This window comes from Nanorana parkeri, unplaced genomic scaffold, assembly GCF_000935625.1.
Source record: "Nanorana parkeri isolate BGI_ZX_2015 unplaced genomic scaffold, ASM93562v1 scaffold101, whole genome shotgun sequence".
NCBI lineage: Eukaryota > Metazoa > Chordata > Amphibia > Anura > Dicroglossidae > Nanorana > Nanorana parkeri.
The window spans coordinates 2006861-2019245 of NW_017306369.1; the positions used below are offsets into that span (position 1 = coordinate 2006861).

At 38.2% G+C, this 12385-nt stretch overlaps 1 protein-coding gene across 1 annotated transcript in view; it reads right to left on the bottom strand.

The window, feature by feature from the left end:
- The window catches only part of OTOGL (otogelin like), a 141789-nt gene that overhangs the window by 127940 nt on the left and 1464 nt on the right, over positions 1–12385 (bottom strand). Inside the window, 1 exon segment of the mRNA XM_018552912.1 lies at positions 5833–5875. Coding sequence (XP_018408414.1) covers positions 5833–5875 — 43 coding nt within the window.

Here is a 12385-nt window from a genome sequence, read left to right on the forward strand (position 1 = left end):
CCACAGAGCCCTGGTTTAACCAGGGCACTGTGGGGTCTCACCAGGGATCTGAGGGGTCTAACCAGGGTGGCGAGAGCCTACAAAGCCCTGCCGAGACCCTGCAGAGCCCTTGCAAAACTCTACAGATCCCTGATGTCTCACGGGGCTCTGTGTGGACTAACGGGGCTCTGTGTGGACTAACCAGGCTTGTGAGATCCCACATAGCACTGGTGATGGTGAGGCCATACATAGCCCAGGTGAGACCCTACAGGTTTAACCAGGGCTCTGTGGGTCTCACCAGAGCTCTGTGGGGTCTGCCCGGGCTCTGTGGGTCTAACAAGGCTGGTTAGACTCCCCAGAATCTGGGTGAGGCTCCACAGAGCCTTGATGCTCTAGTGAGACCCCAAAGAGCCCTGGTGAGACCCTAGAGAGCTTTACGGAGCCCTGGTGCTGGTGGGACCCTACAGAGTTCTGGTGAGACCCTCCGGAGCACTGGTTTTACCAGTGCTTCTTGAGGTCTCACTAGGGCTCTTTGGGGTCTAACCAGGCTAGTGATGAGACCCTACAGAGCCCTGGTGCTGGTGAGACCCTACAGAGCCCTGGTTTAACCGGGCCTGTGTGGGGTCTCACAAGTGCACTTTGGGGTCTCACCAGGGCTCTGTGGGGTGAAACCATGTTGGGACCCTACCCTGGTGGGCTCTTTGGGATTTGACCAGGGCTCTGTGGGGTCCCACCAGGGCACTGAGGGGTCTAACCAGACTGGTGAAACCGCACAGAGCAATGGTAAAACCCTACAGAGCCCGAATTTATTCAGGGCTCTGTGGGGTCTCACCAGGGCTCTGTGGGGGCTCACCAGTGCTCTGCGGGATCTCACCAGCCTGGTTAAACCCCACAGAGCCTTGGTAAGACCCCACAGGCCTGAGTGGGGCCTCATGTTTAGGTTTTGCCTAAGGCCTCGCAAACTCTAGAGCCGCCTCTGGCTCTCACTGACTGATATTCTCATTAGGTCACGTTCCAGCCTATGGCCAGACCGGGACAGGAGCATATAAAATGAATATATAAAAGCTCTGTGCTTAAAAATTTACAAATCCCAAAGGGAGTCAGTATAATGTCTGAAATTGCAGAGAAATATATACTTTTTATGATTTGTAATCATGGGTTGGGAGCAAACATCGGGAATAGCAGTCCACTTATTACTTCTCAAGGTTTGCAGTCTACCCACATCTTGCTCATATTCCTGAACAGTCTACTAATCATCATACAGTTTTCTCAATATAATTGCACAAAATGCAAAACTACAACAAACCATATTAAAGTTGCTTTTATATATTTAAAATGCAACAGACAAGCTCATGACACTCAAAACAAAAGCGCTATTATAAAATAAACCAATCCAGTTGGCAATGGCATAAACAGCATTGGAAAAATAGCACTGGAAATACACTGAGTGGCCAGATTATTATGACCACCTGACGTATCACTCAGTGTATATATGCTCTATATCCTTGGTTCTCAACTGGTGGGTCGTGAGCCAAAGGTGGGTCGCCACCCCGAGTACATGTGGGTCACCACATGCCTTCCACTTTTTTAGGTGAGAGGCTCCTCTGCCTCCCCCTAGTGCAGGACTGTCAGTTCCCACGCCAAGCAGCCATTCAAAATATGCTGCCCGCTGCCAAGTGTCAGCTTGAGGTGGGATGGGGCTATGGTCGCGAGGGAGTTCCATACATACGTGCATTGCTTACAGCTCCCTCACATGTCCTGTAGAGGTGCCTGGACCGGTGTGACATCACATTCTGGCTCCCGACACCTCTACAGGGCGCACAAAGGAGCTGTACATTCAATGCACATATGGATGGAGCTCCTTCATAGTTCAACAGATTGTGTCTGTAGTTGTTTATGTATGTCAGTGTTTTGGGGGGCTCATTCACAATTGTACAGTGCGTTAATCACATAGTACCGTGCGATTAATGCACTTTATCATGCATTCTGGTGTGGGAGGTGTGTTGGGTTGCCATTCATTTGAATGGTTCCCCCTAAACGCACCTCCCACCCATAGCTCGTACGCCTGCACAGGAACACGCAGTACCCTAATTCTGTGCATTCCATTGCAGTGCAACTTGGGTCGTGACTTAATGACCAAAGACAAATGTGGGTCCTGAGGTTACACAGGTTGAGAACCACTGCTCTATATATTACCAAAAATAATAAACAGATTCTTGCGTCAGTACCTAATACTAATACACCCAGTACCTAATACATCCAGCAATGAATGACTACAGCAACAGTAAAGGAGTGCCTGCTGCTATTATTTTATTCACAGAAAAATTAAATATCATGCCTACAAAACAAAGTTCATTGTGAAGCTTGATATTATGTGAATGGTAATTCCAGTCAAAACCTTTTTTCTTTTTTTTTTTGTATAGTTTTGGTAGAGTGGGGAAATTCTGTCCAGCTGATGACTGTCACTTGGACAGGAAATAAAGGGAAATCTCCTCAACACTAGTTCAGACAACAGTGAAAGCCTGACAAAGCTGCTAGCCCTTTCAACCTCAACTTGACTACTGTCACTGGGACAGGAAGTGAGGCTAATCTTATACAACAGAGAGAAAGACCACAATAAAAATCTGACAGAGGTTTTAACGTTCAACAAACTATTTAAAAAATGCAGTTTGACTGTAAGTAGTCACCAATAGTCCAATAACTGTAGCATGTAGTAGCACATTACATAAATAACATGCAAACTACCTAAATGCCTTACAAAAAAAATAAAAAAAATAATTAAAACAAAAAAAAATGATTATGCCTATTTAATTGAAGTACTTTTTGTATAGCACAAAAAAAAAAAAAAACCTCAGACATTTTTTTCTGTCTAAAAGCAAACGGAGACAAACAGTCAGTTTTCCCACAGTTTTGACTGACAGAGAAAGACAGTTTAGTATGATTTTGTTTTTTGTTTTTACATTTTAATGTAATGATCTACTAAAGAGAAATAAGCTGTTCACTTTGCAACTGAATTTTCCCTTAGCTTTGAAAACATGGCGCAAATTCACATTGCAAAGAATATCCAAACATGTGCAAGGAACATAATAATAATGTTAATAATTAGTATATTTGCATGCACATGATTGAATGATGGAAGTTAGAAGAGCTTCACCTCATTCTCTAAGCTAAGGGAAAATTCTCCTGCAAAGTGCAAATTCCCTTTCCCTATTTGACTTTAGTAAATCAGCCCCTATATCTTTTGCTAATGACAGAAGGAGATCACATTTTATCACGTATTTAGATTTCAGTGATAAAATCAGATTGTATGAAAGACGGATTAAATGTTAAAAATGTAAAAAGTATAAAAGAATCAGGGTTATTTTATAGCCTATTTAATTGAAGTACTTTTTGTAAAGCACAAAAAAAAAAAAAAACCTCAGACATTTTTTTCTGTCTAAAAGCAAACGGAGACAAACAGTCAGTTTTCCCACAGTTTTGACTGACAGAGAAAGACAGTTTAGTATGATTTTGTTTTTTGTTTTTACATTTTAATGTAATGATCTACTAAAGAGAAATAAGCTGTTCACTTTGCAACTGAATTTTCCCTTAGCTTTGAAAACATGGCGCAAATTCACATTGCAAAGAATATCCAAACATGTGCAAGGAACATAATAATAATGTTAATAATTAGTATATTTGCATGCACATGATTGAATGATGGAAGTTAGAAGAGCTTCACCTCATTCTCTAAGCTAAGGGAAAATTCTCCTGCAAAGTGCAAATTCCCTTTCCCTATTTGACTTTAGTAAATCAGCCCCTATATCTTTTGCTAATGACAGAAGGAGATCACATTTTATCACGTATTTAGATTTCAGTGATAAAATCAGATTGTATGAAAGACGGATTAAATGTTAAAAATGTAAAAAGTATAAAAGAATCAGGGTTATTTTATATGCCATAGAGCAGTATCTAAAGCACAGTTACCCTTAGCAAACAGTCAGCCATCATCTCTCATTGTGTTGCGTGCTTTAGACTGATGAAAGGCAATATCTGATCTTTTAGTAGTCGACTTGGCACATGTTCAGGCTTCACTGCGCTTATTAAATAAACCTAAATGTCACAATCTCTCTGCATGTAACACATTAGTGTGATGTTGCGTATGTTGGAAAGGGGACTTAAAGTTCATCATGAAATAAAAAGCAATATCTATCTCTCTTTTTGATGATACAGGTTCTGTGTGAGAATGAGATGCGTTCAGGAAAATGTGATAAGTGAGACAGGCAGAAGCTAAAGAATCACAGGAAAGTAGGTATCACAAGAGGGATTGATCCTACCCGCGCTTTTACCATTTACTCTCATGTCACAAAGACCTCATTGTCAAATAAGACTCATTTCAGAGGCAAGTTTCTCTCTCGAAGGTATAACCTACCTCTGCTGCTAAGAGATCTCTTTTCTGGCGAATCGCATTAAACCTGTTTCTGGAAGAAAACAAAAAGCATCTTGTATTTTCAAAGGTCCAGGAGCAACCTGAATACACTATTCCTAGGGGAAAGGGTTTTTTTTTCTGATTTCCATCACCTATCAAAGAGGCCTTTCTTGGGTTAACATTTAAAAGGTAACTTGTATGCGAATGATCTCAGCTTACACAATTGACGAGAGCTTCACAGATCTGTGCATCTGAGAATGAACTCCTTGCCTTTGGAAAGGAACCTGCATTTTTTGATTTAGGCTAAATTAGTTTCTACTTATTTCTAAGTAGACTTTGCCACTGTGTTCTCTGTCTGCTTGTATTTTGTGAGCTTAGGGATGTAATATTCAAGCACACAAGGATGTACTGTACTCTCAACAAAAAAGCAGCACTCTTTAAAATTACAATTGGCATAATATGCAGGTGTATAATACTGTTGTTATTTTAATACCATTCCAATTTTACATATTAAAACTAAAAAACGTATACACCACATACAGGTGAAACTCGAATAATTAGAATATCATGCAAAAGTAATTGCAGTAATTGCTGCAAAAGGGGCCCAAACCAAGTACTGGGTACATATGCATGCTTATACTTTTCAGAGGTCCGATATTGTTCTATGTACAATCCTTGTTTTATTGATTGCATGTAATATTCTACTTTTTTGAGATTGTGGATTTGGGGTTCTTGGGGTTTTCATGAGCTGTAAGCCATAATCATCACAATTATGACAAATCACGGCTTGAACTATCTTGCTTTGCATGTAATGAGTCTATCTCATATATTAGTTTCACCTTTTAAGTTGCATTAGTGAAATAAATGAACTTTGCACGATATTCTAATTATTCGAGTTTCACCTGTATTTGGTCAAATGTTATTGGTTAAATAACACAGCTATATATATGTATAGGGCACCGACACATAACACTGTGACACCTGTAATTAGTAGTTATTTCCATTGTCCTCAAATGCTCCGCAGGGCTTCTTTGCTGAGGACTTGTATTGAATGCACCTAATGGGGCTTATCTGCTGTCCCAAGGGAAATTAAAGATAAAAGATAGGACTGTATGAAGCGGCTAGTCTGTTATCAGTTCTAGGAATGGTTTGAGTCATCCCCACATAAATGAGTTATACTGCTAACGTAATACCTAAGTAAATCGGGGACCATATTATTTGTAATTACATTATCCAAATACTTATCTTCTATAGTAGAGCTGCAAATAACTTTTTTCAATATGACAAAATCATAAATATATATATATATATATATTTATATAATAGAAAGAAACAAGATAGATAGATAGATAGATAATACAGATAAATAGATAATACAGATAAATAGATATGTATTAAACTAAGAAATACAGCAAATTAGAGATTCAACAATGATCTTAACTTACATGGATGTTCTTGGTTTTAAACCAGAAGATGATGATAGAAACCCTGGAAAGTAAACAGCAAAGAAAAGCATATCTGCTTAACAGTGCATTTATATGATAATAAGTTAACTTATTTATATGAATAAATGCTTCTTACCAAAAACTATTGAAACCACTGTATGGATATTTTCAAAAAATGTTGGCACACACAGAGCAGAAGACAGATACACTAACAACAAAATTATTGGCACCATCAGCATCTGAGAGAAGCATCGCTCATAACCCAAATGTGGATTATACAACATTATAAAAAAACACACATCTGATATACTGACTGTAGATGTGTGTGTGTATATATATATATATATATATATATATCATCACATACAGTATATATAATCACATCAAAATATTCAGCAGATAGTAGTATAATAAGCGACATAAAGCAAGTGTTGGCTAAAGTAATGACTTACCTAGAACAGAGAAAAGAAATGTACACAAAAAGAAAACGTTCCCAGGTTTCATCAATTGGTGACTTCCCACAATGTTCATCTCAGTGTAACTTCGGATCCAGAGCTGCATCCAAATAACTGACTTTACTATTATGGCATCTTAGAAATAAGTGTCTTTGGAGGCTCTTTAGATTGTTCATTGGATGCAGGTTACTATCATTTCAAGGCTGAGAGTACAAAACATAGCTGTCTAAACTTCAGTGGCTCTGGGGGCTGTAGAAAAATTGCTAGCAACTTCTTTGGCTGAGATTTCCTCATTAGTGATGCATGATAACTCCTCGTCTGTATCGGTTGCACATGCTCACGCAGACTGGCACGTTGTCATCTGCTAGAGGCTGAATTATCCTTTTATAACAATTGTGAATGATGACATAAGATAAGGTGTCATATTAAGATGGCTTTGTACATTTTTTGCTATGCTCTCTAGTAACCCTTTCATTGGCGGGAATTGTGAAATACCTTTTCTTTTTTTCCAAAAGAACATTTCCTATATTTGGGGTTTTACACAGCAGTATTTTGTAAGTTACATGTTTATTACTTTGATTTTAATTTCACTATTGTGGACATTGCAAGCCTTTATTAAAAATGTTTCAGACTACTGAACATCAGTTTTACTTTTTTCATTGGTGGCTAGGGGTACGTACTTTACTACAATAGATGTTATTATTTATTTATTACAGGTATTTATACAGCGCAACACTTTACATGCTGTACATACACATCAGTCCATGCCCTCCAGGAGCTTACAATCTAAGGTCCCTATCATACATGCATATATACAGAGTCGATTTAGATAGGAGCCATGTCTTTGGAGTGTGGGAGATAATGGGAGAAAATAGGACATGCAAACTACATGCAGATAGCGTCCAGGCTGCGATTCAAACCAAGGACCCAAGAGCAGCAAGTCATAACTGCTAAGCCACTGTGCTACCCATTTTTTTTTTAAATTGTGAACAGCTTTAAAATGATTTGCTAAGATTACTGACAGTTTTGGACATGTGGTTTTATATTACAGTGTGCCATGAATATTATTGTATAAGGCAAAGAGTTATACTGGAACTTGTGTAAATAAAATGTGTTCCTCTTTAGTTAAAGTTTCAGTTGTTTTATATTTTAAAGGCAAAAGAATGAACCTCATGGACTAATATGCCACATCTGGAGAGACAATTTGTAACACTCTAGTTATGACTGTGGCATAATGCTTCTAATGGATAATACATGGCCCCAATTCATTAGATATCTAACCATCTAACTAGAACAATGCTTTGGTCAGTTTTATAATATTTTTCTTAGTTTCATTTTTGTTAGTTTTCTTCTTTTTTTTGCCTATCATTTTTATTTTATACCTTAAAGTTTATTTACACTTTTGCAGCCAAATTGGGATAACACCTATTTGATATTTGCTACATGTTCCCATTCACATAGCATAAGCTTAAAAAAATAAAGAAAATAAAAAAATACTTCTTGCAGTTTAAATAGTTTTTACTTGAGTGAGGGTTTTAAGGGTTAAAATATCTTTCTTTTGTTAATGGAATGCATTTCATTTTTATTCTATACCTTAAAGCGTATTTCCACCAAATTGGGATAACACCTATTTTTTATTTGTTACATGTTCCTATTCACATAGCATAAGCTAAAAAAAAAATGCTTCTTGCAGTTTAAAATGTTTTTACTTGGGTTAGGGCTTTAAGGGTTAGAATTTCTTCTAGCTTCTATTTTTTAAAATATTAGAAGGGGCTGTGAGGGGTCTAAGGTGGTTAGACCATTGCATGTTAATGAGGCTTAGCAGATAAACACAGTCCTCAAATTTCAGTCCCAAGACTTTCCATTGGGACAGACCACTGTCAAAGGGCTAAGAAAAACCTGGAATCAGCCATCTTGTCTGTAAGAATTTATTTTTTTAAATTATTTTCCAGTATGCTGTTTGATTAGGAACACATAATGCACATATATAGGGCTTTTCTCAAATTTGACTGCAATAGTGGAAATACACTTAAAAAATAGCCAGAGAGCACCATGATACTGATTGTGCAAAGTATGCTGTTTTTTCTGAAGCGATAGCCCAGCAGCAGATGTGGAAATTCATAGAGCCCATTAGAAAAGAACAAGAGGGTAGGAAGCCACTACTCATTCAGCTGTGTAGTTGGATCTTTAGCTATTTGGTTCTATAAACAACAGAATTCTTTCAGCAAAGTGATTAACATTAGCCTGGCAAATATGTGCTGGCTGGGAACAGTAAATATGATACTGCATATGTGTGTATATATATATATATATATATATATATATATATATACCGTATTTTTAAATAAACTGACATAATTTTATTTAAAAAAAAGAAATATGCAGTTACTAGTGGAGGTGTGAGAATAGATGTACAAGATGCTAAAATCTCAGGACCAATGCTAACCAAAGACTGAAGTAAGTTTGTTATACTGTGGCAGATGGCAACAGTTTCTGCAAAGCCCACCTGGTGTACTCAGTAGAAGACCCAAATCACGGGTTCTGGGTACCAGGGTCTATTAATGTTCTTATGTCCCATCAAAGATCAACATCACAATGAACACTGCCATACAGTTTATGGTAATTTTATAATGCCAAAATCACAGAATATCATTTTATTTGCATGTTTGTGCTATATTGATTATAAAATCTAAATTTATTTTTGGATAGTAATCTGTAGCATTATGTCAGAGCTTCTTTTTTCTTTGACTAGACTTTGAGGGTTGTTTATAAAAAAGAAAATCAGACTTTAGTTGTATAGATTTTGCAGGTATTGCTGTATTTTACAGACCAGTTTTGTTCCTTTCTTTAGCTCTAAATTGTTAGCTGAGAAATTAACCCAATAATGCAAAATAGTAAAATTATCGCTTAAAGTGACACTAAACTCAGGAGTTAAATCTTAAAAATGCATTCAAGTACCTCAACTATTAACAAGAATGTATCTTATTTGTGTATCACTCAGCTGTAGCTCCTCAAATCATCTCTGAATTGGTGCTGACACTGTCCTTCTTTCTGGAGGGTGACCACTTTTGTTCCCTGTGGTCCCTTTGTGCGTTGTAAAGTAGCCACCGCTCCAAGCTGGCTCCATGATGGACTACAATCTCACATTTGTGTTGAGATTGTATTGAGATAAGGTACTTATCTCAACACATTTTTAAGATTTAGCTCCTGAGTTTAGTGACACTTTAACAGATAAAAAAAAACAGTAAAATCAAGGCCAAACACATTAAAATTTGTTTTAACCTATTTATAAATAGTTGCAATACGTTGGAAATATGGGTGTGGGCTTATTTTAAATAAGCAAAAAGAATGGCATTGAAAAAATGGAGGTGTTTGATAAGATCTATATTACACTCCTTTATAAATGCGTTACTATTGTATCCTGTTGTGACTTTGAGGTCAGCAGGAGCAACTTATGAGAGCTGCGGGGGACCCAGAAGTTTGACGCTCCTAGAGCTGTTGGTATACAAGTGGACATTAGCTGACTATTCTACTGAATGGAGCTGTGGAAGGGTGAGTAATTACATTCTTCTACTTGCAGGGTGTTTGCTTTTTAGAGATTTAAAATAATTACAGGGTTGCTTTAAAGTCTGGTTTTGTATAGTGTACCACTCAGGTGAAGAGTGCCTGCCACAACAGAGACAATCCGCCAGTGCAGGTCCATAGCTTACCTCACATCACCAAAAGAACACAATACCATCTGCGAAGTGTGGTGGAAGCATTATGCTTTGGGGTTGTTTTTCTTCAGTTGGAACTGGTGCTTTCTGCAAGGTGGAAAGACTCATGAACAGCTCCAAATAGTCAATTTCATCACAAAACCTTCAGGCCTCTGTTAAAAAGGTGAAGATTAATTGAACCTTTCAGCATGACAACGACCCAAAGTATACCTCCAAATCAACAACAAAATGGCTTTACCAGAAGTTTTGGAATGGCCCAGCCAGAGCCCGGACCAGAGTTAAATTGCAAATCTGTGGGCTGACCTGACCTGATGGTTGTGCATAGAAGTAGCCCTCACAATCTGACAGATTTGCAGCAATTTTGCAAGTAAGAGTGGGCAAAGATTCCCAAGGCAAGATGTGCCATGCTAATAGACTCCTACCCCGTGGATGCTGTCATAAAATCAAAAGGTGCTTCAACACAGTATTAGTTTAAGGGTGTGCATATTTATGCAACCACATTATTGTAAGTTTCTTATTTTTACTTTTTCCCCTTTAAAGATTTGTTTGCTTTTAATTAAATTGTACAGTTTATAGGACATATTAAAAGGTGGAAAAATCAGAAGTGATTTATTTTTGTCTAATTGTTTTGCATCTCAAAAACCTGCCATTTGTACAGGGATGTGAAGACTTTTTAGTGTCTGTGTGTTATATAGATAGATAGATCTATCTATCTATCTATCTATCTACATCAATCCAGTTGATTTAGATACATTTTAAAGTAGCAATTTTTAAATTTGCAAATGATTATACCACTAGTACTTGGAGTCACAAATGTGTGCAGAGACGCAATGTAAGTCTATGGTCGTGTGCACCCGCATGCAGACACAGCTGAAGAGGAATTTTCCCTTAGCTTGGTGAATGAAGTGAGGTAGCTGCAGCTGCCTGTCATTGGCAATGACTGAAAGCCAAGCGGAGGCGGAGCCGATACACGTCTCTGCAGGAACTCTCTCCTGTGACCCCTCCCCTCCACTGGTCGCCAAGGACAAATGTGATTACATTTCTCTTTAAAAACAATACTAACTCATGCACAAAAAAATGTTTTTTTGCTTGCACATGATTGGATGATGGAAGTCAGCAGAGCTTCACCTCATTCACTAAGCTAAAGGAACATTCCCTGGAAAAGTGCAAATTCCCTTGCAAAGTAAACAGTCTATCTGCCTTTAGTAATTCAACCCCAAAAGATCCAAATCTGATCAAAGAAACCATCTCATTGTAATTCCTTGGCCAATTTTATTGTTCATTTTTACAGATGCAATCCAATATTCATAATTATAAAAAAAATAAGCTGTTTAACTCTTTAGAACCAAAGGTCATTAAAGCCTAGCTGTCCAGACCAAATGTGGCATCATCTATATGCATTGGTTAACTTTCCAATGACTATATAAGTAATTTGCCTACTTAAATCATTTTTATATTTTCTTTGAATATATGCATTTCATTTGGTGCAGTATTTCATTAGATGCCATGCTAATGCTTTTATTGTAAGTGGACAAATGGTCAAAATGTGCGTTGGTTGTAAGGTAATTAAAATCTCGTACGATCTGCCTATCTGGGACAGGCAGATGGTACTTGCAATCATCGCAAGCCCTCTCTGCTAAGGGGAGGGCTTGTGATGATTCCAATGCTGAGCAGGCAGTGTGTGCTTGCGCACACCGGCCCATTCAGCATTTGTCTTCCGAGCGCACCACTAACCCGCCGAAAATCTTACGATTTTCGGCAGGTTTTCAAGCATGCTCGGAAGACAAAAGACGTGCGACCGTACAGTAGAAACGGTCACACGCCTTTCATACACCTGCCGATTATCGTACAATCACCCGCGATTATCGTACGATACACATACGCACATTTGTTCTGCAAGACTAGTTGAAATGCTGAGTGTCAGGAAGACAGGCAGGCAGCTAGCATTTTCAGAAGGAGTGGCAGCCTCTATGTTTCTCTTCTCTCGCATTTTCTTTACAAAAACCCTGCCTTCTACCATGATTTGACTTTGCTAAGCACAGATTTCAGGGTAGCAATCCGTCTGTAAAATCAACACTTCCAGGAGTATCGAATAGAGAGCCTTCTGGGCCACTACCCAACTTCTGATAATGTAGGGGTCAGGGAAAGGGGTGCTGCAAGCGGTCCACGAGGCTCTCTATTTAAACTCTTGAAAGTGTCATTTGTGCAGTAAGATTGCCACTCATATATTTTCTGGTTGTTTGGTTTTAGTTTGCAGTGTAGCAGGTGGTGACAGGATCTCTTAAGTTTGGATATTCTTTATATTCTATTAACAAAAATAGTGTGTTTGTGTGTGTGTGTGTGTGTGTGTGTGTGTGTGTGTGTGTGTGTGTGTGTGTGTGT